This window comes from Dama dama, chromosome 5 (assembly GCF_033118175.1).
Source record: "Dama dama isolate Ldn47 chromosome 5, ASM3311817v1, whole genome shotgun sequence".
Taxonomy (NCBI): Eukaryota; Metazoa; Chordata; class Mammalia; order Artiodactyla; family Cervidae; genus Dama; species Dama dama.
The window spans coordinates 125,189,525-125,213,256 of NC_083685.1; the positions used below are offsets into that span (position 1 = coordinate 125,189,525).

At 44.1% G+C, this 23,732-nt stretch overlaps 1 protein-coding gene across 1 annotated transcript in view; it reads left to right on the forward strand.

Annotated features, from left to right (window-relative positions):
* Nucleotides 1-5,634: 5,634 nt before the first annotated feature.
* The window catches only part of GRB2 (growth factor receptor bound protein 2), a 64,028-nt gene continuing 45,930 nt past the window's right edge, over nucleotides 5,635-23,732 (forward strand). Inside the window, exons 1-2 of the mRNA XM_061144839.1 lie at nucleotides 5,635-5,796; nucleotides 14,204-14,419. Coding sequence (XP_061000822.1) covers nucleotides 14,342-14,419 — 78 coding nt within the window. The 5' untranslated portion in view covers nucleotides 5,635-5,796; nucleotides 14,204-14,341. The remainder of the gene's footprint in view (nucleotides 5,797-14,203; nucleotides 14,420-23,732) is intronic.

Consider the following 23,732-nt stretch of genomic DNA (forward strand, 5'->3'; position numbering starts at 1 on the left):
TAGTCCACGGGGTTGTAAAGAGCTGGATTCGACTGAGCAACTAACACTTTGTGCATTTTAAAAACTTGCTATCTGATCTAGAGGCAGAAGACAGGACCTGGCTCCAAAGGGGCAAGCAGGCACCCAGGATATATAGAAGTTCTTTCAGCAAAGACAAGGTGTTTAGAACATCAAAAAGATTCCTGTTAATTAAAGAAAACCAGATATCTCCCATTAAGGAATTTAGCGCTTTTCTATGAATGGGAAGATGCAAGAGTCTGGGCTCACTGAAATCATTCCTTTGAAATGCACCTCAGCTCTCTGGGGTCAGTATCCTGCTTATCTCCATCCTAAGTCAACTCCAGGTGCCCTGAAGTTGGGGGTGACTGCAGTCCCTGAGGGTTTGGCGGTGGGCATCCTTTGTCTCCATCCTGAGTCCCTCAGGTCTCACCCTTTGGGGCACTGCATTGTGCTGGTTTGATGGCTGCAATATCCTTTGTTTACAGGTAAGGCAGACAATATTTTTCATCCACACAGACATCAGGAACTTTGGCCTAAAAGGGAGAAAGATGAGTATCAATAGATGGCTCACATATGGTCTTATGAAAAATAGGAATGATAGAGTTGCCAAGGGTGCTATCAGAACCCACTGGAGGGACCAGAGCTTCACGGGAGGCTCCCTGGTGGAGGTGGCCCTGAGCTGAGATTTGGAAGACAGGAGCCAAATCTCAGGATTTGGCTGAGCGATGGCAGGGAAGGCAGGGAGAGGAGGCATTCCAGCCCAAAGGGGCAGTATGCCAAAACCTTGGAGGTAGGAGAATTGTAGAGTCATTCAGGAAGCTGCAAGTCATCCAGAAGAGAAAAGATAGAAAAGCTGAAAGGGCTGAGGTCAGAGTTGCTGGCAGGGGCCAGCCAAGAGGGCCATTGTGGTCATGCTAAGTACCTTTCCTGTGACCACCTGATTCAATTTGTATTTCAGAGAGTCCATTCTGACTGCAGTGTATATAGTGACTTGGAAGGGGTAGGATGATCGGTCAGTCCCTCAGGAAGGATAGTAGTGTTTGGACCAGCTACGGTGATGGACATGAAGTCAGGAGGTCGAACAAGGGAAGGGACAGGACTTGGGGTCCCAGTGGTAGGCTCAACGTCAGAGGCCACCCTCCAAGCCCGAGAGGAGTGTATGCAGGCTTGGCTCACAACTGTTGTTCAGTTGTTCAGTCATGTCCGACTCTTTGCAACCCCATGGACTGCAGCAGGCCAGGCTTCCCTGTCCTTCACCATCTCCCAGATCTTGCTCAAACTCATGTCCATTGAGTCGGTGATGCCATCCAACCATCTCGTCCTCTGTTACCCCCCTCCCCTGCCTTCAATCTTTCCCAGCATCAGGGTCTTTTCTAATGAGTCAGCTCTTTCCATCAGGTGGCCAAAGTACTGGAGCTTCAGCTTCAGCATCAGTCCTTCTAATGAACATTCAGGACTGATTTCCTTTAGGATGGACTGGTTTGATCTCCTTGCAGTCCAAGAGCCCCTTCAGTATGAAAAGGCTCGCAACTAGAACTGAGGAAATTCTAAGATGAGAACTTCCAAGATCAATGGAGCAGGTAGGAGCAGAATTTCAGTGACCCATTTTGGTTGTCACTGGTTGTTTCCATCTCTCCCACTAAGAGAGACTCATAAAAGTGAGCTCAGAGGAAGTGCCGGCAATGGGCTTCCAGGGTTCAGGCAGTGCCAGGGCAGTGTCCAGTCATGACCGGCAGGGGGCAGCACGACAACTCACAGAAACCAAAATGAGAACTCGTTTCCGACGCCTAAAAAAATAACCGCAAACCACCCCCCAACTGAAAAAAGGGACGTTCTGATGATTAATTTGTGCATTCCAAAGCGATTGATGTGGCTAATTTGTAATTAGCAAGTTTTGCTACAGTTTCAACAGCTTTTCACACCGGGGTGTGCCTTGCACCTCTTGTTCCGATTTCTTTTTGCTGTTAAACACATATTCTACCTATTATTGCCTCTAGTGTGGATTTTTCCTCTGCATGGAATGATCTTGGACAGCATTCTCTCAAATTTCTGAGTCTGTCGGCAGAGAGGGGTTTGTAATCGAAGAGACAGTGTAACAAATGTTGAAGTTTTGTTTTGTTTTTGTCATCCACAATTGCTTCATTTCAGCACAATTACTTACTTAAAAGTGTTCCCTTCTAAATCTGGTCCATAGGCATATGTTTTTGCAGAGACATAATCATGAGTCTGATTTATCATTTTTTAAAAGAAGCAAAAAAAAAAAATTTTTAAAAAAAAGAAGCGCATTTTTTTTTTTGTTCTATTCTGCTAAGTATCTAGTCTCTTCTGAGATCTCACCCACTTCCTGAACTTCAAATATCACATTGCCCAGAAAGACAACCACATGTTTATCTCCAGTCAACCTCCAGTATTTATTCATCCATCCCTCCATCCATCCATTAATTCATTCCATGCACTGTGCTGCGAACTGGGAATACAAATGTGAGAAGAAGGTGTGGTCCTGTTTGGGAGCTTGCAGAGCCTTTGGTAGTGGATGGGGAGGGCGGAGAACTGAACAGACCATTATGCTGCAGTGAGATTGGTGATTCAGTGGAATTTTTGAGGAAGAAACCCTAAAACTGACTTGGGGGCCTGAAGAAAGGGGAGAGATCAGCTGAGCAGAGGAAACTGCAAATGCAAAGATACAGACACTCAAAACATCATGGCATCTTCCGGAAACCACAGTGGTTTAATATGGGTAGAGTGTATGTTGGCTGGAAACTGAGAGAGTGAGGCTGGCAGGCAGGGACCAGATCCATGAGGGTCTTGCACAGGTCTTAGGACACTGTCTTGTAGATGATGAACAACTTAGTTCCAATGGATTTTTCACTCTGCAGCTAGAGTGAGAATGTATTCTGAAGATGAAAAGATGACCAAGGTGCACCCAGTGCTTCAGTATCCCATAGAATCAAGCGGCAGGTGGGATCTTAGTTCCCTGACCAGGGGTCGAACCTGTGCCCCCTGCAGTGGAAGCTCTGAGTTCTAACCACTGGACCACCAGGGAAGTCCCTCCAGTCCCTAGTTTTTAGCAGTGCTGGAAAGTCCCAGTATTCCCCTTTCCAGATGCTTCACCCACAAGCCACATTCTTCTTCATCCCAGGTGTAAATGGCTTCCTTAAGTGCTTTCTTGATGTCTGGGCTTTGGACATGCTGTACCCTCTCCTGGCGCAATCTTTTCCTCTCAGGCTAACCAAAGTCTGAGTTGAAACCTCCGTCCTCAGTCTTCCGTGGTCCTGGACTAGATCAGGTCCCCTGCTCTATGTCCCAAAGCTGCCCATCCTGGGTGTTATATTCCCAGCAGTGTGTCTTCCCCTTCAGACTGTGAGCTCTGTGACAGATTATCTTGCTATCTCCAGAGTTAGAGGCTCAGCTAATGTTGTAGACAGCAAGAATGAATGCATAGAGCTTTTGGACAATGTACTGGTTATTTCTACCTGCATGTTTCTCGGAATGATGAACTCTACCCTTCCCAGGTCGGGTATCAGTATCTTTCTACCTGCCCCTTCCCAGTACATGCCCTACCCCCTGAGTCAGCTCCATGACCCCCATCTCCTGCCCCGTCAGCTCCTCCTCTGACTGGCAAATTTCTCTGCCCACTCAAAACAAAGAACAGCAACTCTTCCCTCACTTCCTCCTCCTCTCTGCTCAGCAAATAAGTCCTTCCCTTTCATTTCTATTTTTTTCCTGACACCATGCTAGAACAGTTTCAAAGTGGGGGGGGGGGGCAGAATATGGGTTTTACAAGACAGGTCTAGGTTCCAGCTCAGATCTACTATATTTGGGTTTCCTTGGGTGAGTTTCTAACCTCTTTAAGCATCAGTTTCCCAGTTTGTGAAATGGGGATACTATACACAGTAAAAACACTGTGACTTCAGTACAAGTCAGGCGGTAAATAGATACCTCTTGCTGTTATCCTGTCAGACATCTCCTGCTTAAAAACTTTCAGAGGTTGTTACTTGTCAGTGAAGCCTAAACTGTGCATCTTGGCCTTGCTTCTCATTACTCCTTCCCCTAAATCCTAAACTCTGGTCAATCTGAAATATTGGCTGATTTCATCACTCTTTCCTCCTTGCTTTCATGTTGCAGTTCAAACACCAAGTCCTCCCTGACAACCTGAGCACCAAGTAACTGGCTCCCTCCTCTGCAGTCCTATATGTAGTTCAGTGGCCCTCAGGACCAACTGTTTTGCCTTGCAGACTAGGCAACTCTCTTCTAGAAGACACACTGCTGAAAGCAGAGGCTCTGTCGGGTTCATCTATCACTCTGCACAGTGCCTGGCATGCAGCTGATGCTCAACAAATACTGAGTGAAAGAACAATTCATTCTTGTCATTTCAGTGGGCTTGTTTTCTCTATAGGATCAGACGTTTGGTTATTCTCACCTCTAGCTATTTTGTTGCCTTCCAGGAAGCACATTACCATTGGATGCTCTGTTCTCTCCTTTAACTGCAAAGAGCTTTTGGAATTGAAAAATAATAGTTACTCCTCCAAGCCTCATCTTCTGCCACTCCCCGGTTATCAACTGAACTCCTTAGCATTGCATGGAACAGGGCTCTCACGCCTCCGATCCTCTGTATGTGCATGGTGTTCCCTTCGCCTGGAATGCCCTTATCCTGGCTTCTCCAGCGAACTCCCACACATCCTGCAAGACTCGGCTCAGACATCACCTTCTCTGGGAAGGCTTTTCTGAGATGGGCAAAGCAGTGACCCCTCTCTCCCATCTTTTTAACTTCCTCAGCGTTACTCCAAATAATTCTAACAGTATTTGTGGTATTACTTGTTTCTTTTTCTTCCACTCCTCTACACCCTGGATTCCTTGAGGGCAAGGATTTCTGTTCATTGTTGTACCTTCTATAGTTAGCAGAGCGCTTAGCATGTATTAAGCACTTGATTCAACAGATGAACGAATATGTTAATTCATCTCATACTGCAGAGTTTGATGTGAAGTGAAAGTCGCTCAGTTGTGTCCGACTCTTTGCGACACCATGGACTGTATAGTCCATTCTCCAGGCCAGAATACTGGAATGAGTAGCCTTACCCCTTCTCCAGGAGATCTTCCCAACCCAGCGATCGAACCCTGGTCTCCTGCATTGCGGGCGGATTCTTTACCAGCTGAGCCACCAGCGAAGCCCAAGCATACTGGAGAATTTGTTTGGACCAAATTCTCAAATATTTGAAGATTAGGTCCTCTATTTTGTGTGCTTCACGCTGGAGATTCCTCCTTCCTCACCTCCCCCACCCCCAGCCAAATTGCCTCGGTTTGGTGGAAGGGGAAAGGAAGCGATCAGGACGTGGAGAAGAGTCGTTTCTCCGAGTAAGCGCTAATTTACCCGCTCTGGCACCGCAAGGGTTACAAAGACCGGGGCGGGGGGGGGGGGGTGGAGCCCGGCCGGTGCCACCTGCTGCAGGGCTGCCCGGCGCCTGCGCCCTGGCCCGTCGCCGGTCTACCTGCGGGGGCCTGGCGGGGGTGGGGCGCTTGCGCTCTGGGCCTTTTCCGCCGGGGGAAGTCTCGCGGGGGTGGGGCGGGGCGGGGTCGCGCGCTCAAGTTCTCGCGGGACCCCGACGAGGAGCGGAAGTTAGGCGGCTGTGCTGCTTCAGCGACCGGACGGCGGCGGCGGCGGCGACGACGACGGGGGGGACTGTGGCGGTGACGGCGGCGGGGACAGGCACTGCCTTCTGGGAGCCGCAGCGGGGTCGGCGGCCGCTCGCACCGCTGCGGAGGGGCCGGCCGGGCCAGAAGCCGAGGAGCTGCGCCACGGTGAGCGCGGCCGGCGGCGGCGCGGCTGCCCCGGTGCCCCTTCCTCCCCCTTCGGTAGCGGGAGTTGGCCCGGGTTCGGGGGGGTGGCCCGGGCCTGGCGAACCGGGGGCTGCCGGGCCTGGAGGTCGGGAGAGCGGAACCCCCGGGCTCGGGGCTCCACGTTTCCTCTTTTGGGGCGCTTCCTTTCTAGGCACCGTTCCTCCCCTCACCCTGGACAGAGCCCCGGACCGCGGCGCAGGAGGCCGGGTGGGTGGGTTCCTAATTGAATTTCATGCCTTTTCCTTGAGGGTTTTGCGCCGCAGGGGCCCGGGGAGAAGAAGCCCCAGAGCACCGGGCGCTCATTCCGTGAGTCAGTCTGACTCGGCACCGGGAGGCGGGGGGTTTCGCGGCGGTTGCGAACGTGGTAATTGATGCTTCTTCGACATGCTCGGCCACCACGTCACCATCTCCGGGTGTTTGGGGGCCGAATTTTGGGAGAAAATCCACCACTCCTATTAAATCTATGAGTGAGGACGTTTGCTACCGGAGCCAGTCGAAATGGCTTTGTTTCTGTCGCGTTTTGCTTTTTTTTTTTGGCGGTGGGGGGGGGACGACACTACTCTTTGAAGAAACATTTGTCAAGAGAAACAAGCAGCAGTTGACTGGAATGCTTCGGGGGGAGAGGGGAGGGAATCCCTGGTATTTTTCATTTTGCAGCGCTCTCCGTGTATCTGATGGTAACCCTGTGAGTTACAGCTTATTTAGGGAGTTAAGCCTAGGTTGGCTTCAGGTACAGTAACAGTATAATTTGCAGGGGAGCCCAGGTGCCCTCGAAGTCTCTTTGGGTACTGTTGATTCTCGGAAAAAGTGGGAAGGACATGTGAGAGAAACTAGCATTAGTCTCCTTGGCTTTCTAGTGTCTCTTTCGCTTCCGTGCTACCCAGTTGTCTTCTCGTTCTATTCTCTCTTTCCACTGCGGACACTAAATGCTTACTCGTATAATGCAAGTCACTTGCCCCCTCCCCCCGTTTTTTTCTTATCTACTTCCCCTTCCTCCTTATTGTCCCCTCTCTGGTACAGTTTTTTGAGGTTTTGGGCTCTTTGGCATAATTCGTTTTCTCCCTCATTTAAGACCCCGTTTCTCTCCCGGGCAGATGCCCTCTTTCTTGGTTTATTCTTTACTTTGGAGCGTTCACTGTGTTCCTTCAGTCAGCCAGAAGGGTTGCTAGAGAGCCGTGCGAGACCTAAGTTCTCCCCACTGGGAACTGGGAGGCTCAAAGGATTGAATTCAGCCATAAGTAATCAATACTGCCACTAGGTCGTAAGTGTAGCTTGCTTGTGTTTTTATGTTTTAGTTGTTTTCTTCGCGTTTGGATCACGGTTTTCTGCCTGCTCACGCTTCTCTTCCTATGCCTCTCACGTTACTCAAGGAGATTGGGTCACTTTGGGGCTTATATTGGCTTGTAGTCGGGGTGATGAATGTTCAAAACGAAAACCAACGATAGCCCTGTATTACAGTAGAATTAAGATAGCCTGATACAGTTAAGGGAATAAAACTTATTTAGACCATTGATGAATTAATTAAAAGCTTGTTGGTGGTAATAGTACTAATTTGTTCCTTACCAGGCTTCTGAGATCAGGTGTCTTTTCCTGCACCTGTTATAATCAGCCCTCTTTGTTTTTTGTTTTTTGGGTTTTTTTGGTTTGTTTTTTTTTTCCCAGAAAGAAATAACTTTGTTCTGTTACTCCTTCCTTTGTTCAAAATTTTCTGAATCCCAAAATTAAAAAAGGTTAATTCTTGTAATCAACTTTCTTTGATACTAAAAGCAGGCCCTGAAATGCTTGAGGCAGTGTACTTACTCAGCCAGTGTATACAGATTGGAGGGACTGCTAGGTTTGTGTTTTGTTTTGTTTTTTGACTGCTGGGTTTGAAATGCTACTAGTCAATGGCACTCACAGACTTTTCTCCTTGATTCCTGTTACCGTGTTGCATGTTGTGCAGAAACAGCTCTAATTGTTACTTAGAACAGAAGAGGAGTAGATTTTGGAGAAATGAAGTAATACGGAGTAGAGACCCATTCTGTCCATCCTGAGAGAAACTAATAGTTGCTTGCTTAATTCAGAAGAACTTTCTGGCAGTCTTGAATTCCACTGAGAGGCTTTGGTTCTGTTTGTCAAAATTGGCTTTTTCCCAGTTGTGCCAAATGAATATGTTTTCACTCTATGCAAAGACATGGTAGTGAGTGGTCTGAGCTGCAAAGTTTAAAATCTGGTCTAGAACCCCTTACAGTACAGCCTTGTTTTTTTTTTCTTCTTTAATTAGCATGCATGAGAGTTACCTGTGGGACTTCCCTTGTGGTCCAGTGGTTAAGGCTCTGAACTTCCGCTTCAGGGGGGGCGAGGGTTCCATCCCTGGTGGGGGAACTAAGATCTCACTTAGCGTGGCGAGGCCAAAACAAAAAACATTACCTGTGAGTCTTATTTAAAATTAGGTTCCGGGGCTCAGGTCACACTACATTGCAGAACTCCAGAAGGTGCCTCACAGTGAAGCAGTCCCTGAATGGGCTGATTCTGATGTAACTCGTCCAAGGGCCAAAACTGTTGTTACAGGATGCATCTGTAAATTCCTGAGACTGCAATGTGACTTTAAATTACTCAACTTAAAATTACACTTTATGTAGAGAGAAAACAATTAAAAGCCTAACAGAATAAGTGACTATAGATGTGATCAGTTTTACATGTGTGAATATTTGTCATTGTTATGACTTGGATTTGGGGCTTCCCTGGTGGCTCAGCTGATAAAGAATCTGCCTGCAATGCAGGAGGCCCTGGTTCGATTCCTGGGTTGGGAGGATCTGCTGGAGAAGGGATAGGCTACCCACTGCTGTATTCTTAGGATTCCCTGCTGGTTCATCTGGTAAAGAATCCACCTGCAATGCAGGAGACCCCTGTTTGATTCCTGGGTCCGGAGGAGCCCCTGGAGAAGGGAAGGGCTATCCACTTCAGTATTCTAGCCTGGAGCATTCCATGGACTATAGCCCATGGGCTCTCAAAGAGTTGGACACCACTGAGTGACTTTCAGGACTTGGATTTGGAGCTGTGTAAGTTTATATTTACTGGTCAGTGTGCTTAATTGCATCCGACTCTTTTGTGACACCATAGGCTGTAGTCCACCAGGCTCCTCTGTCAGTGGGATTTCCCAGGCAAGAATACTGGAGTGGGTTGCCATTTCCTCCTCCAGGGGACCTTCCTGACTCAGGGATTGAACCCACGTCTCCTGCATTGCGTCTCCTGTGTTGTAGGCCAATTCTTTACCACTGAGCCACCAGGGAAACCTGTATTTAGTGGGACTGTTAATTTGCCTCCCAGAGCGTTCTCCTGAGTCTGTGTGCAGGTGAAACTCTAGATTTACTGAAAACACGTGGACCAGTGTTTGAAGCAGGACCAGTGATGCTGGTTAATACCGCTTAGCGATTTACACCAGCGACTCAGCCTTCACAGGTATTTTAATTAGCAAAATGACTTTATAAGGTGTAGGTGCTGTGATTTTCCTCATTTTCCAGCTGAGGGACACTAGGAATGAAAGAATGTGAGTTATTTCTCCAGTGATTGCCCACCCAGTTAATAAGTGGTAAAGTGATAACTGAATCCCGGTCTAACTCTAGAGCATCAGTAAGGTTTTGGGTTTTGTTCTTTCTAACTATAATAGCAATACATGCTTATGGTAAAAACAATGAAAGTACAGTTGAGGCATGTGGTACAGCAAGTAAAAATATTCTGTGGTCTCACTTCCAGAGATAATCATTGTTAACCTTTAAAATTTTTTAATAACACACTGATATATATTGTTTTATAGAAATGGAATAATTTTTCTGTACTTTAAATACTTGATCATATGTCTTGGTGCTTATACGGAAAAGTATTTCTTAGCTTCATGGATATTGATCAGGGATAGATGTATTTTGCACACGGTATTTGTGTCACTTTTAGTGATATAAATCTGGAACATGATATTGCTTGTCCAAGGAAGGATAGGTGTCTCAAAATTATCAATAGATGCTGTAAAATTACTCTCCAAAAAGATTGAACTGATTAATTCCCTGCTAGAGTGTGGACTGTAATGGTTTTAATGATTTTAATCCAGTTCCAAGCATATTGTTAGGTATATAGTAACTCTTCAAAATGTTAAATTAATAAGCATTGGATAAAGAGTCTGAGAATAGTATTGCAGAGACTGGATAAATCTTTAAAAATTTGACAATTAGTAGGTGAAAGAAATCTCATTGTTTAATTTGCTGGCGTCTTTTTTGGGGGGTGGGGTGTGGTGGTGTTTTTTGTTTGTTTTGGCTATGCTATGCAACTTGGGAGATATCAGTTCCCTGACCAGGGTTTGAACCTGGGCCATGGCTGTGAAGGCCCTAATTTGCCATTTGTAGTAATGAAGATAAACATCTGCTATGTTTTAAGTAGAGTCCATTTTAAGTTACTTTTGAATGACTTAATGTCAGTCTCTATGGAGATGTCAGCTCCGAGAGTTGGTGATGGACAGGGAAACCTGGTGTGCTGCAGTCCATTGGGTTGCAAAGAGTCAGATATGACTGAGCAACTGAACTGAATGTCAGTCTCTATCCAGAGCGCTTCATGTATGTATACTATCTATATTATCTAATTTAATGCTTAGTGAATCAGTAGATGATATTATCCCCATCTTTACAGAAGAGAAAACTGAGGCTTGTTTAAAAGGCTTGTTCAAAATTACAGCTGATATGCATCAGGCTCAGTACTTGAACCCGGGGTCAGCCTGCCGTTACAAACCATGCAGGCTTAACACTAAGCTATATTGGTCCAGTGTCCTGTATTTTATTTTCTGTAAATTTTGGGAAGGGGAGAGTTGCATAGAGAAAATAAAATCCTATGAATACCTGTGTGTTGCTCAGTCATGTCTGACTTTTTGCAACCCGAGGGACTGTAGCTTGCCTGGCTCCTCTGTCCTTGAGTTTTCCCAGGTAAGAATACTGGAATGGATTGCCCTCTTCTCCAGGGGATCTTCCTGACCTAGGGATCGAACCCAAGTCTTTTGCATCGGCAGGTAGATTCTTTACCACTGTACCACCTGGGAAGCCCACAGATACCTTTAGGAGACTGCCTTTTAGGAGACAGTGCACATCGCTTTAAATGAACAACTCAAACTGCACTCGCCGTGTTAACATTGCTTGCGATGGCCTGCAGGGTGTGGGCTGGTTCCAGTTCAGGCACACTCTCATCAGGCTTCAGTGTTCCTCTACTCCCAGTCCATTTTCTTCGGGAATCAGCAGCAACGTCCACTCTTAAAATCATTATACATTGTGTGTACTTTTAGATTTCTTTCTTTTTAGGTAATTAGTGTGGCATACGTGATAGAATTTGTTTCTGTCTTTAGTGAAACACACCTTTTTGAATTTCTGTAGTCTGGGTGCTTTTCTGTGGCTGGCCTAACGAGCTGACCTCTCGTTTCCTCTGTGAGACACTAATTTTTATTTGGCACAGCCACAGAGCTACTGATTGGTTTCATTTCTATTCACCTGTATCTTACAAAGCAATTGTTGCTTGAAATGCAGTTTTCAGGAGTGTTAGTCTGTTTAAGCTTTCTCTAGAAAACCGAGGTAGAAAGTTGAGTAACAGGAAAGAATATGTTGAAAACCATCTTGATTTCTATGGTCTGGCTGTTTGGTCACACTGCAGTTGTCTGGAATCCTGAATGACGAAGTTTATGCCCCGTGACTCGTAATACCTTGAGAGCCACAGTGCTTTGGGTTTCTGTCTGATTTCTGTTTTTCAAAAATGAAACTCTTAAAAAAAAAAAAAAAGAAAGAAACTCTTTAGTTTTCTTTGACCTGCATAATTATCCTTCAGCTTCTCATCATTGCTACCTAGTCCCAACAATCAGACCTGTAGACCAGTGAAAATAAAGGGTCAGGTCAGGGTATGGAAAATGTTGATAGGCGTGTAGCAGAGATTTTTTTTGGAGAAGCTGTAAAAAAAAACTTTTTAAAATATGTATGCACTGGAAAGTAGGCAGAAAAAGGAGAAAGTTGTTAATGCCGGGAAAACTGAAAGATTGTACCAGAAAGGAAGACTGGTTATCATACGTTATTTAAATCACTAGTGAACAATATTTCCTAGTGTAATAGTATGAAAAAGTGTTAGTTGCTCAGTCGTGTCCGACTCTTTGCCACCCTGTGGATTGTAGCCTGCCAGGCTCCTCTGTTCATGTGATTCTCCAGGCAAGAATACTCGAGTGGGTTGCCAACTGCTTAAACCAAAATGTGTGGCATTATAGGGATGGGCTGTTTAGTCGCTCAGTCGTGTCTGACCCTTTGCGACCCCGTGAACTGAAGCCCACTAGGTTCCTCTGTCTGTGGGATTCTCTAGGCCAGAATACTAGAGTGGGTTGCCATTTCCTACTCGAGGGGATCCTCCTGACCCAGGGATGGAACCGATGTCTCCTACTCAGCACAAATTCTTTACCACTGAACCACCTGGGAAGCCATAGGGATGGGGCAAGGTGAAATTGGCAGGGGTGAAACAGCTGAGTCCTTGTCTTTTAGGTGACAGGTGATGGCTGGAAAAAACTAAGAAACAGCAGCAGAAGCATATTATTTAGAAATATTGTTAGTAAAGTTAAAGAGAAAGCTATAACCAAAATTGAGGGTGATTGCTTTTGGTTGTTGGGTAGGTAACTTGTTTTTTTAATAAGCCTTTTATTTACCCTGAGTTTTAAAATTATGTATATGGATTCATTTCATAAAAAAGTAACTATGGTGAGTATAAGTAAAGGGTGTTTAAGGACACACAAATACTCTGAGACTAGTGTTCATTTTTTTATATATATATTTGCTGGGACTCTTTCTTTGCTTTCCCCTCTTAGAGCCAGCACAGCATAATATATCCTAGGTATGGCCTGACAGAATGAATAAACATGGATTTAGTTTATTAGTTTACCTGCAGTGGAATGTTTGGCCTTCAGAATTCGACTGAAGGACTTTTGTTGCCTGTTGAGTCTTTCCTCCTTGGTAACACTTATTTCCCTGTAATCTTAATATTCCCAGCTGGTTTACGCCTCAGTCCTTTTGCAGCTATGCTTGATTAATGCCCCAATTGTTAACTTTAGAACAAAAGAATGATAATCACTCGTGCCCCTCAAATGAGTCCTCTGCTGGATGGTAATTATCCACCGAAGGGTGTCACTATAAATAATCTGTCCCCATTCTGCCAGGGTCATTGTTGTTTTCTGCTTTTATTTAGCCTGTATGAAAACAGTGACTGGCCAAACAAGAATGGGGCTTCGTTTTCCTTTAGTTGTGCAAAGGCCAAGGTTGTGTTTCAAATTTAGGGCTCCAAACTCTTGACTCCTCTGCAGTGATTGTACTGCCCAGGTTCCTTCCCCATCACCTGGACATGACCCAAGGGTTATTACAGAGTCTTTGCCTGCAAGATTCAGTTTGGATCCGTTTAGTACTCCCCTGGCTCCGAGAAAAGCAGCTGTTCTCAGGGTAACTGTGTGAGGCTTCTGTTTGGCCTTTTGGCACCATTTCCTAGGCAAGATATCTGGCAGCTCAGATTCTGAAAAAGGGATTGCTTTCAAGTGTATCAGGACTTAACTGTGCTCCTTAGGCTAGTTAGGAATGAGTCGGAGGCTGCCTCTGGAATGCTGAGCCTTGGACGGTTGTTTCAAGGGCTGTTGGGGCCCCTGAAGTCTTGGGGGGGTCTTGGTAGGGGAGCCCTGTGCAGGAGTCTGTCTCCGCCCTCCAGAGATTCTGAGCTTCGTCTCCTTTCTCTGGTCACCTGAGCTTGCCCATCGCGGATGGCGAGTGGAGAGCAGCCAACTGAATAAAAAAGTAGTTCGCAGGGTCATGCTCCCACTTTCTAGGGGAGACGGAGGTTTAGTTTCAGAGAACAGTTAAAGCAGCCCGGCTGCCTTTTGACTGTGGAGAAGGGGACCCAGCTTTTTCAAAAAACCAGATCGGTTGGTAGGAGAAAGGAGGGAAGGAGCCTGTATCACTGAAAAGAGTAGGGGGCCATCCCCTGGGGCAGGCCTTTCTTTCGGTGGACTGCATTTCGTGCGCGGAGAGCAGCGTGAGGGTCGAGGGAGGAAAGGCGGAGACCACCGGGACTCCAGCCGGTTCCTGCACACCCAGCGGGAGGAAAGAGGAAGTGTGATCGGGAAGGGCCCGAGCCGCTGCCGCCATTGGCCGGCAGGCCTGTCAGTCGCCTGGGGGCTGAGGCTGAAAAGAGGAAGAAGGAGCTCGGGGCTCCTGCCTGGAAGGGAGGGCGGAGGGCTGAGCCCGGCTGAGCCAGGGGGCGTGGGGGCTGGGACAGCAGGCCAACGGGCAGGGCGGGGCTGCCTTCGATCGGGCCACTTCTCTCATTCTGCACTCTCCTGATTCAGGGTGGCATTGTGTGTCCCGGCGTGCGGGAGCCAGTCCCCGAAGAGAGGCGAGGCTGAGCCCAGAGCGCTGGGTCGCTTCAGCAGGGAAGACTCCCTTCCCCCCCGCTCCAGGCTGCTGAGCCCTGAGCCCCGCTCAGAATGGAAGCCATCGCCAAATATGACTTCAAAGCCACCGCAGACGACGAGCTGAGCTTCAAAAGGGGGGACATCCTCAAGGTGAGTGCTGACGCCCAGCAGCCGCTCCGTGTGTTCACCTGCCTCCTCTTGCCCTGATAACACACAAAGAAGCTGTGCTTGTCCTTGTTTCATCGCCCACTTTAACATTACCATGCTGGGTGATTTGGGAAGCTAGATACCTGGTGGAATATCAAATATGACTTAAGATGGTTGGGGTGATGTACGATCTTTAACTGCCTTTGTGTGAATGCCTCAAGTATTTATACTTGCTTGTTGATATTGGTAGTTCATGTAGAGTTTTTTTTTTTTTTTAAGAAGGATTTGTGAAAAGCACTCAATTAGTCTTATTTTACTTACTCAAAAGATTTTTGCATTCTGGAATGTGATCCTAGTAGGTTAGAAATGAATTTACCCTAGTGTAGAGGGGTGGTTGGAAGTACATGGCAAAACTTACTAAAGAACCTCGGTGTATTCTTACTCTTTGTGAAACAGCTAATGGAGTTCTAAATAACAAGGTTCAACTTGCTGTTGTACAAGTCAGATTTCGATTTTCTTGAAAGAAACTTGAGCAGTGACTCCATATTAGACTCTTAATTGCACGAAAGAAACCTGCTGACAGTTTAAAAATAAGCTTCTTTACAGTTTGCAGCTCATTTTGATTCGCCTTCCACCTGGCGCGTGTTAATCAGGGCAGCATGACCAGCGGCTTGCCCTTTTGGACAGGTAGTTTATTTTTACACGGGTGGGTGTTATCGAATAGTGCATCAACCCTGGGAAGAACCTGGAGCTTAATATTTGAGTCTTCACTGTGTCTCCAGTTTTGACTTTTTCCTGCTGAACCTCAATCACATGGTTGGAATTTGCCAACCAGTTGTTTATTACCATTGAATGAAATTATTAGCATTTTATAAAGAAGAAAGTGGGAATATAGAAATATGATTCTTTATCAAAGGACTAGTGACATGTTTTTAAGTTTTGTGGACCTGAGGAGAGTTATTCTCTCGCTCTAACTACTACTAGAGGCATAGAGTTGTGCTCTGAAGTTAGCTGCACGGTAGTTTTTCCTCATGTTAGAAATGTAGGTTTTACTTCATAGAAGGTGATAAAGAGCCTTTAAGGAGGAAACTGCATGTGTTCTTTTCAGCTCTTTTTGCGATGCCAAGCTCTTTGACAGTATTCTCAAAGTAAGCACAAAATTGTCAGAAAGCAGACAAAACCAGCTGAGTGAAGTACTATACATCGTCTCTTTCAATTTCTTTAGGTACAAATCACCAAACTTAGACTCTAAATTATTCTATCATTGATGTACAGAGGAGATTGATGTTTTCCTAGGTGATTATATTTTCAGCAGATAACCTTCTCCTGAAACCATAAGGATTGACTCTTCAAAGAGGAAGAAAAAAGACAAGTAGCCTCATTTGTCACTTGTACAAAAATGCTTTGGGGTCAAGCTTCTGGGTTTTGTTTGTTTGTTTGTTTACTTAAATACAAATTAGAGTTTTTTGTTAAGCTTACCCTAGAAACTTGAAACTTGCACCTAGAAGTTCATATTTTTTCTTTAAGTCTATCCAGCTGCACATTTAGCACTGAAGCAACAGATCAAAACAAAACTGAGCTTGAGGTCTATTTAGAGAATTTTTAGGTGAGAACTTTCCCTGTTGGTACTACCACTGAAGTTAGTCTTAGATCACGAGCATTTTGTAAGTTCTCCATCTTAAATCGGTAAACTTCTTGTTGTTCAGTCACTAAAGTTGTGTCTGACTCTGCGACCCCATGGACTGCAGCACGCCAGGCTTCCTTGTCTTCCGTATCTCCTGGAGTTTGCTCAAACTCGTGTCCATTGAGTCGGTGATGCCATCTAATTATATCATCCTCTGTTGCCTCCTTCTCCTCTTGCCTTCAGTCTTTCCCAGCATCAGGGTCTTTTCCAGTCAGTCAGCTCTTCACATCAGGTGGCCAAAGTATTGGAGCTTCAGCATCAGTCCTTCCAGTGAATATTCAGGGTTGATTTCCTTTGGGATTGATTGGTTTGCTCTCCTTGCTGTCCAGTGACACTTGTTCAAACTTCTTGAACAAGTGTAATATCCTTTCCCATCCCACAATGAGGATGATATTGTAATTTTTTAATGAAATTTTTATGATGGAAGAGAAAGTGAATCAGAGTGCTCACATTTACTTTCAGAGTGTCTGGTGAGAGAGAAAATACATATGTTTGGTTCTTTCCAGTTTGGCAGATAACTGGCATATGAAGTCATAATGCCATTATTGCTTTTGAATGGTAGCCGTTAGCTGTTTGTTAGTAATCTTGTGGCTTTACTCCAAAAAAAAGTGACGATACAGTAGTTGCCCTTTGTCTCATAATTCTGTGAAACAGCTGTGTGAAGAGAAGGGACACTGCTTTGTCTTAAATGCTGTTATTTAAAAAATAATTTTCTTTTCTTATGATTATTCAGGGAGTAACTGGCTTCATTTGGGTGGCTGTGATTTGTTTTGCTAACTCTTTAGGTTGTTAAGTTGTGAGCCAAATTATGGTTAGAAGTGGCTGGAAAGCATTGGCCAGATTCCCTCGATTGAAATAAGCATATATTTTCTCTCTGTTGATAAGAGGGATACATACACATGGGCATTGAATACATTTTATTTGAAAATAATGAAATAGAAAGAGGCTCAGCCCTCTGCCTCTGGCTAGAGTTCCTGGTTAACTTTTGGTGGATGTTGATGCCTGTCCTCCAGCACACCACTTCCTTAATTTCTATCTGACTTGTACTTCCCTGAGAAAAGAGAACAAGTTAAAACAGCTTTTTGGAAGCCTTAAGGCTTCGATATATCTGCCTTTGTTAATTTCCCTCTTTAAAAAAGCTTACGTTTTTCTTGAGGAGGGCCAGGGAGGGCACTGGGACGTACTGAATGGAGGAAGCTGCTCTTCTGCAGTTTCAGGCCTTACGTAGCTGAAAGGAACCTAAATTTCGCCCCCATTGAAGGGCAGCCTTGGGATAGCCCCAGGAGTTCTCCACTGAGGCCCTGAATCCTCTGCGCTAGAGTACACAGAATGCTGAGCTTATCTGAAGTTGCATCTGCCTTCTAGTGGCTTTTCTGTACCTCTGCTTCAGATAGGAATTAAGAGACTGTTTTGAGCTCTCAACCTGGGCTCATTGCATTCTTGAGCTGGATCCTCATTTTCTGTTGAGACAGACCTTTGACTCTTGAAGAATACCAGCGGTAGATCATCTCATGATCTTCTCTGTCTGGCACAAACCTCCTTTCCAGGTTCCTAAACTGCTTTAAAATTCCGTCTTGGAGTTCAGTGCTGGTCTTGGAGTTCAGTGCTGGTGGCCCTGTTTCAGGCTCACATAGCGTCTCCATGAGCCACGTTCTGGGGTCCGTGGCCTTGAGAGTTGGGGGAGAAATAGATGTACTTTGTCCCTTCAGGAACTCTAAAATAAGAGAAATAAGGTAAGTATGTGAAACAGTATGCAAGAGTGTGTAAAATTAGAGGATCTTCAGAACAGGAAGAGACTTCCGTGTTTTACAGGTGAGGAAATGGTGGCCATGGAGGCTGATGTGTCACAGCTGTTAGTGCTGGTCTGGAGTTTGAGAGAATGCTGAAGCTGGGTCTCACACGTGAACTGCCAGTGTAACTTAGAGGAGGGAGCTGCTTGGAGGAGGCGTGACTTGCACTGGTCCTTGTGTTGAGCAGGGGGAGGGGGAGCAGGACTGGTCTTGTTGTGTTTGAGACACGAATGTTAGAATAAGGTGATAGTCTGTGACAGAATGGAAAATAAGATAGAATTGGAGCCAAGCAAGAAAAACTCAGTAAGAGTTTGATCTTGTCCTTAAGCCTCTGAAGGTTATTAGCTGTTGATGAAAGTATCCTCTGTGTAAATGTAATGATTTCTAGGAGGGGAGCCTGGAGTCCCAGCCTGGCGGGTCACAGTTATCAGGCTGTGAGATACGGGCCTGCACAGGTCCTGGAGACTGGGAGTGGACAGGGGTGCTTTGAGGAAAAGGAAATATAATGGGATTATATAATGGGATTTCTGCCTGTCACCGGGGGCGGGGGGCATTTGAATGCATCTCCTGTGTAACTGAGAAAAGAATGTCCATTGAGTATGCCTTTGAGAACCAGGAATATGAACTACAGTTTGATTAATTACAGTTTTCACAACAGCGCGTAAGTCCTGAATTTGAGTACACAAGTGTCATTTCAGGTGTTTGAACATCATACCTAAAAACTAAGATAGGGTAGTTTTTTTTCCTTGAGTGTTTCAAAATGTGAGTATTGGTATAGTTTTTGAAGTATTTCTTTGCCTATTGATAAGAATTGTTACCCATCTTGTTAACTAAACTGAAAATGTTGCGTTTAACCCTTAAGAATGAGGACAGTTTGAGTTCTCTTACAACAGTTTGTTTGCCTTTCATTGTATGTATTTCACCCTCTGCCATCTGAATGGACTATTTCTAAATAGGTGCTAAGAATGAACTTTCAGTTCCTATGCAGTGTTCCTTTTTGAGGGGACCCGGGCCCGCGGAGGTGGGGGAACTGGCTGAAGACCAGTCATCCCTGTTTGGAGAAAGAAATGTCTAAGGAAACGCATTGTTCCTTTGGGGTCTTCAGTTTTGACCGCCATGAGCCATTATAGTTAAGTCATCATTGAAGGTGACTTTTGACATCAATGAAGTAGCTCATCATTGAGCTACTGTTGATGGGGCATTTAATATGTGCCTTAAAGTTATATGTGATTTCTGATTTGGGGCATCGAAATGTTGGCATTATTAGTGCCATCTCGTGGGTGCAGAAGTTAACTAACGGGCTCAGGTAAGAGGCAGAGCTGGGGATTGATCTTCAGCTGGTGACAGTACTCCCCTTCCGGTATGTTACCGCCCCTGTTAACCATTAGGTGTGAGTGAACCAGAAATGGAAACTTCTCGGCAGTCCTGAACTGCTCACCTACCAGGCACGGGCGGCTGTCTCATGGCACTGTTTATGCATAGTGACTTAATGGACATCCTACCTAAAGTAGGCTGAGGTTAATTATAAAAGGAAATGAGGTAGGGGGAACGGTCATTTCGCTTGTCCGGTGAGAAAAGATGATAAACACGGACCCACCCTCTCTTGGCGAGGGTGTGGGGATATGGGTTTTGTCACCTCCCGCCAGTAGTGGTTTGTGTGAATATAGTTGGTTTTTCTGAACAGTGGCTTGGTAATTCGGGTTAGACCATAAAATGACCCAGCAATTCTACTTTTAAGAATTCAGTCTTAAGAAAATTCACACACATATTTATAAAAAGTGTAGATATAAGGATATTTATTTCAGTGAATCTATATACCACCTAGAAAAGAAATTTCTGCAATTAAATTATGAAATAGGATCATTTTTAAGATGCACTTCAGAGATATTAAAAGATGTAAAAAAAGGCATCTTCGAATCCATAGAATTACCTATTAGGGGAAAAAACCTTACAAGAACTGATTATGGTGTCTGTAAAGTGGGCTTCCCAGGTGGCTCAGTGGTAAAGAATCTGCCTGCTATGCAGAAGATGTGCGTTTGACCCCCTGGAGGAGGGAATGGCAACCCACTCCTGTATTCTTGCCTGGAAAATCCCATGGACCGAGGGGCCTGGTGGGTTACAGTCCATGGAGTTGCAAAGATAGACACAACTGAGCAACTAGAAAACAACGCCTTTTTTGAGGAAAACATTGGTCTTCTTGGCAGATTTGTCCTCTTTTCTGCCTCCTGGTGGGTGTGGAGTGAGACAGCTGTGGTAAGGTGCTCCAGGCCTGACTCGCCTGCAGATCCTGATTCTGCCACCGGCAGGTCCCGCCTTGTGGGCTTGGGAAGCTCTGCTTGGCTTCTGCCGTCCTCAGAGTGGGACCAGTGGCATCTGCCTTCCCAGAGTCACAGTGACGATTCCAGAACTAATGCATTAGTGTGCTTCAGGCAGTGACTTGCATTAAGTAGATAGTTGTGCTTCCTGCCATTAATTGTATTAATGTTTCTCATACACACAACTTTGGTAAGAGGGTGTCTGTCCAGCCACTGGTTGAGGTAACTGTTAAGTCACATGACTCGATGCACACAACTGGCCTGGTGCTTGTCCTAAACTTACCTGGAACTCGGAACTGTGTACACTGTCCCAGAGCTGAGCTGAAAGCATGATATTGATGGAGGACCGTGTGAAAGAAGTCGTTTCTTTGTTCTTAATAGTCTGGTCTCTTTTAGGGTTAAGCTGGGAAGCAGAGAGGCAAGTATTTAGCCCAGTGTCCTGCTGGGGACCTCACTGTTGTATATTTCTTGGGCTGAGTGGGGCTTTGGGATTATGCTGTTGGCTAATATTAGAAATGATAGATGAAACAGCCTTGGAAAAACTCCTTATTATATTTTCCATAAGGTGTCCTTCATTATTAGGACTTCCCTGGTGGCTCAAATGTTAAAGAATCTCCCTTGCAACGCAGGAGATGTGGGTTCGATCCCTGAGTCGGGAAGATCCTCTGGAGAAGGGAATTGGCTACCCACTCCATATTCTTGCTCAGAGAATCCCATGGACAGAGGAGCCTGGAGTCTGATTATTATAGGCGTCCCCAGGCAGGACTTGTGGGAGAATGTTTTCTGTGGTCTCAGTACCTAGAAGAGGTATATTTTCCCCTCAGACAGCTTTTTGAAATCGTAAGGAAGCTTTATAAACAAGGCTTTGGTATGTTCCCTTCCTTATCATGTAGGAAAGCTTAGAGCCTCCTTTGGTCTCATTTCTAACAGTAGCTTCTATGTTTTCTGTCCTAATGTTTTTATTGAAACAGGTAATAATTATTAGTGGTTAAATAGTGTTTTTTCATGCTAACAATGGCTTTGATTTTTAACTAATTTGTCTTTAACAGCAGAGCTTTAAAATCTACATTTAGCAAAACGGCAAAGACTTCTAATACTTTGCTTTTGAAAACTACAGAAGGCATCAGTTTAAAGCATCAGCTGTTTCTTTTTTTTTTTTAAGTGAGAGGAACTGTATTTTGGACCTTGAAACTGTAAACCTCACAGAGAACAAGAGAGCAGTGTATTTCCAGTCAGAATATTGATCATGCATGTTTTCTTTGTGTCATTATTTCATAGGTCTTTTATTTTCCTGGATGAATGTGTATGGTTTGAAATGGATTGCTAGAGGAAAAAGAATATATTTGCATTTTATTATCAGTTTTTCCATTTTTCTTAACATTTAAAATTACTTTAACAGACATTTAAAAAAGGAAATTCAAAGGCCTACGTAAACTCTTCACTCCAGCATTTTTACTGTTACAGATCTCTTCTAGGCTTTATCATTGTACAAACATTTTTATAGTGGTATGATTATAGCGGACTTAAAATTCAACATATGTTACCATTTTCCTGTATTTGTTTTACTAATTATTTTTAATGGTTTAGTATTTTTAGTATTTGTAGTTACTGTTCTATAATTGATTTAGATATTTTCCTATTGCTGGATATTTAACTTGTTTGTATTAAAAATTTAGTGCATAATCTCAGAGGAGGCTTTTGATTGTTTGATGCTCTATTATCCTAAAGGACTGAACAGATTACCTACTTGAGATCACGTTAAATGAGAATGGCCTGTAATCTTAGAATACACAATAATAGTGCAGCTAGTGTTGGCTTCATTCTCTGTCCTCCTTTAACAATAGAACATTATTTCACAGTTTGACAGTGTTTTATAAGACTGTGGAACCAGATTTGTGAAGTGATTAAAATCCCTTCAGCATCTAAGATACTTCACAACAGCATACAGTTTTTCTGAAGCACATTTTATTTCATACTGTTCTTTCAGGTGATTAATTTGCTTTTATATAGCTGTGTCAAGTAAACAAGTAATACTGATGGCTAAGAAATTTGATGTGTATTTACAGATGTAGTTTTAATTCAGTTTTACTTCTCTGGCTAAATGAATCCCTTCTAGAGGGAGATCATCCATCCTCACTCATGTTTGGAAAAAGATGGGAAGACAGACAAACCAGGCTTTGTTTAGTTGATGCTGCAAATGTTTAGCTTTAGAGCCAGGAGGCTCTGCTGAGAGCTTTTGAGAAAAAAGTAGAGTGACTTATTGAAACATCCTCATGTTCTTACGTGTACTGCGATGTAAAGAAAAAAGAAAACTGTCATGTTTTCTCTGTTGGGATGACTGAGAACGGTTGCTTTCTATAGCATGCTTTTCTATAATGGAGATTTTTATAGGCATATATTAGTTTCATAATCAGAAAAGCCATAAAAAAGCAAAAACACAACAGTAGTCTTCCAGATGTCAGTGTATAACTCAACAAACATTTTAGGGTCTCTTTTGCTTTCTTAAAAGGAGAAAGAAATCACAGTATACGGTTTCATAGACTAAATTTGTTTTAGTTCTTTTTGGTGCAGGCGTGCAAGTATCTCCACATTGTCTAGGTCTACTCCATAGAATGATGTAAAATAGAGAATATACAGCGGTAAGCTAAAAGCCTGCTCGGCCCTTTTCCTTATGAAAAACTAAGATTGGCCCTAAAGCTGGTATTGCTGCCCAGATTTCTAGTTTCATCTCGCTTATCTTTTCCCTGCACCTGATACAGAACTAGTGTGATGTGCTTTCTTACTTACGTCATTTTGATTTCGGTCTGTCTCCAAACTGGACTGAGATTAGTAATGCAGCCAAATTGTAGTTTTTCAGAGGTTTAGTTATCTATGTCTCCTTTCTTGTCTGTCTATATTTAGCTTTAATCAAGTTAATGTTTTATTTATAACATCTATAAAAGTGTTTGGCTTTGAAAAGTAAAATTAAGAGAAAAAAATAAGGATTTGCAGTTATTAGTGGGTTTTAATTATCTGTTGTGCACTGAAAAAAATCAGATGTCTTTATTTCATTCTTTTGAATTGTTTATCAAAGTAGTTTAATAGAAAAGTATAAAGGAAAGTTAGGCCATAATCCATCCTGTCAGCCAGATAATTTTTTGAAGTTAAATAAACAGATGTTGTACTCATTAGCAGATGTAAAAGGCAGGCATTCTTCCCATAGAAAATAACTGTTCTGCTTTTCTGTAACCTTCAGGGAAAAAAAGCATTTAACGAATACAGCCATAGGTGCTTTCTCTCTATTTTCTGGGTATGTTGAGAAGCACAGTGAAGCCATATGCAAAACTATAATAATGTAAGTAAGCAGGTACTTCATCTTCAGAAGGAAGGATGGGGTTTCTGTTTAAATGTACTGAACCTCTTTAGAAAAAAGCAATAGCTCGAAAGGTTTCTTTCCCAGCCTATCAGAGAAGATAATAATGATTAAGACTTCATCAAAGTCACATGTTTTAGCTGAGTCAGAGTAGATCTTGAACCTGAAATTGGTG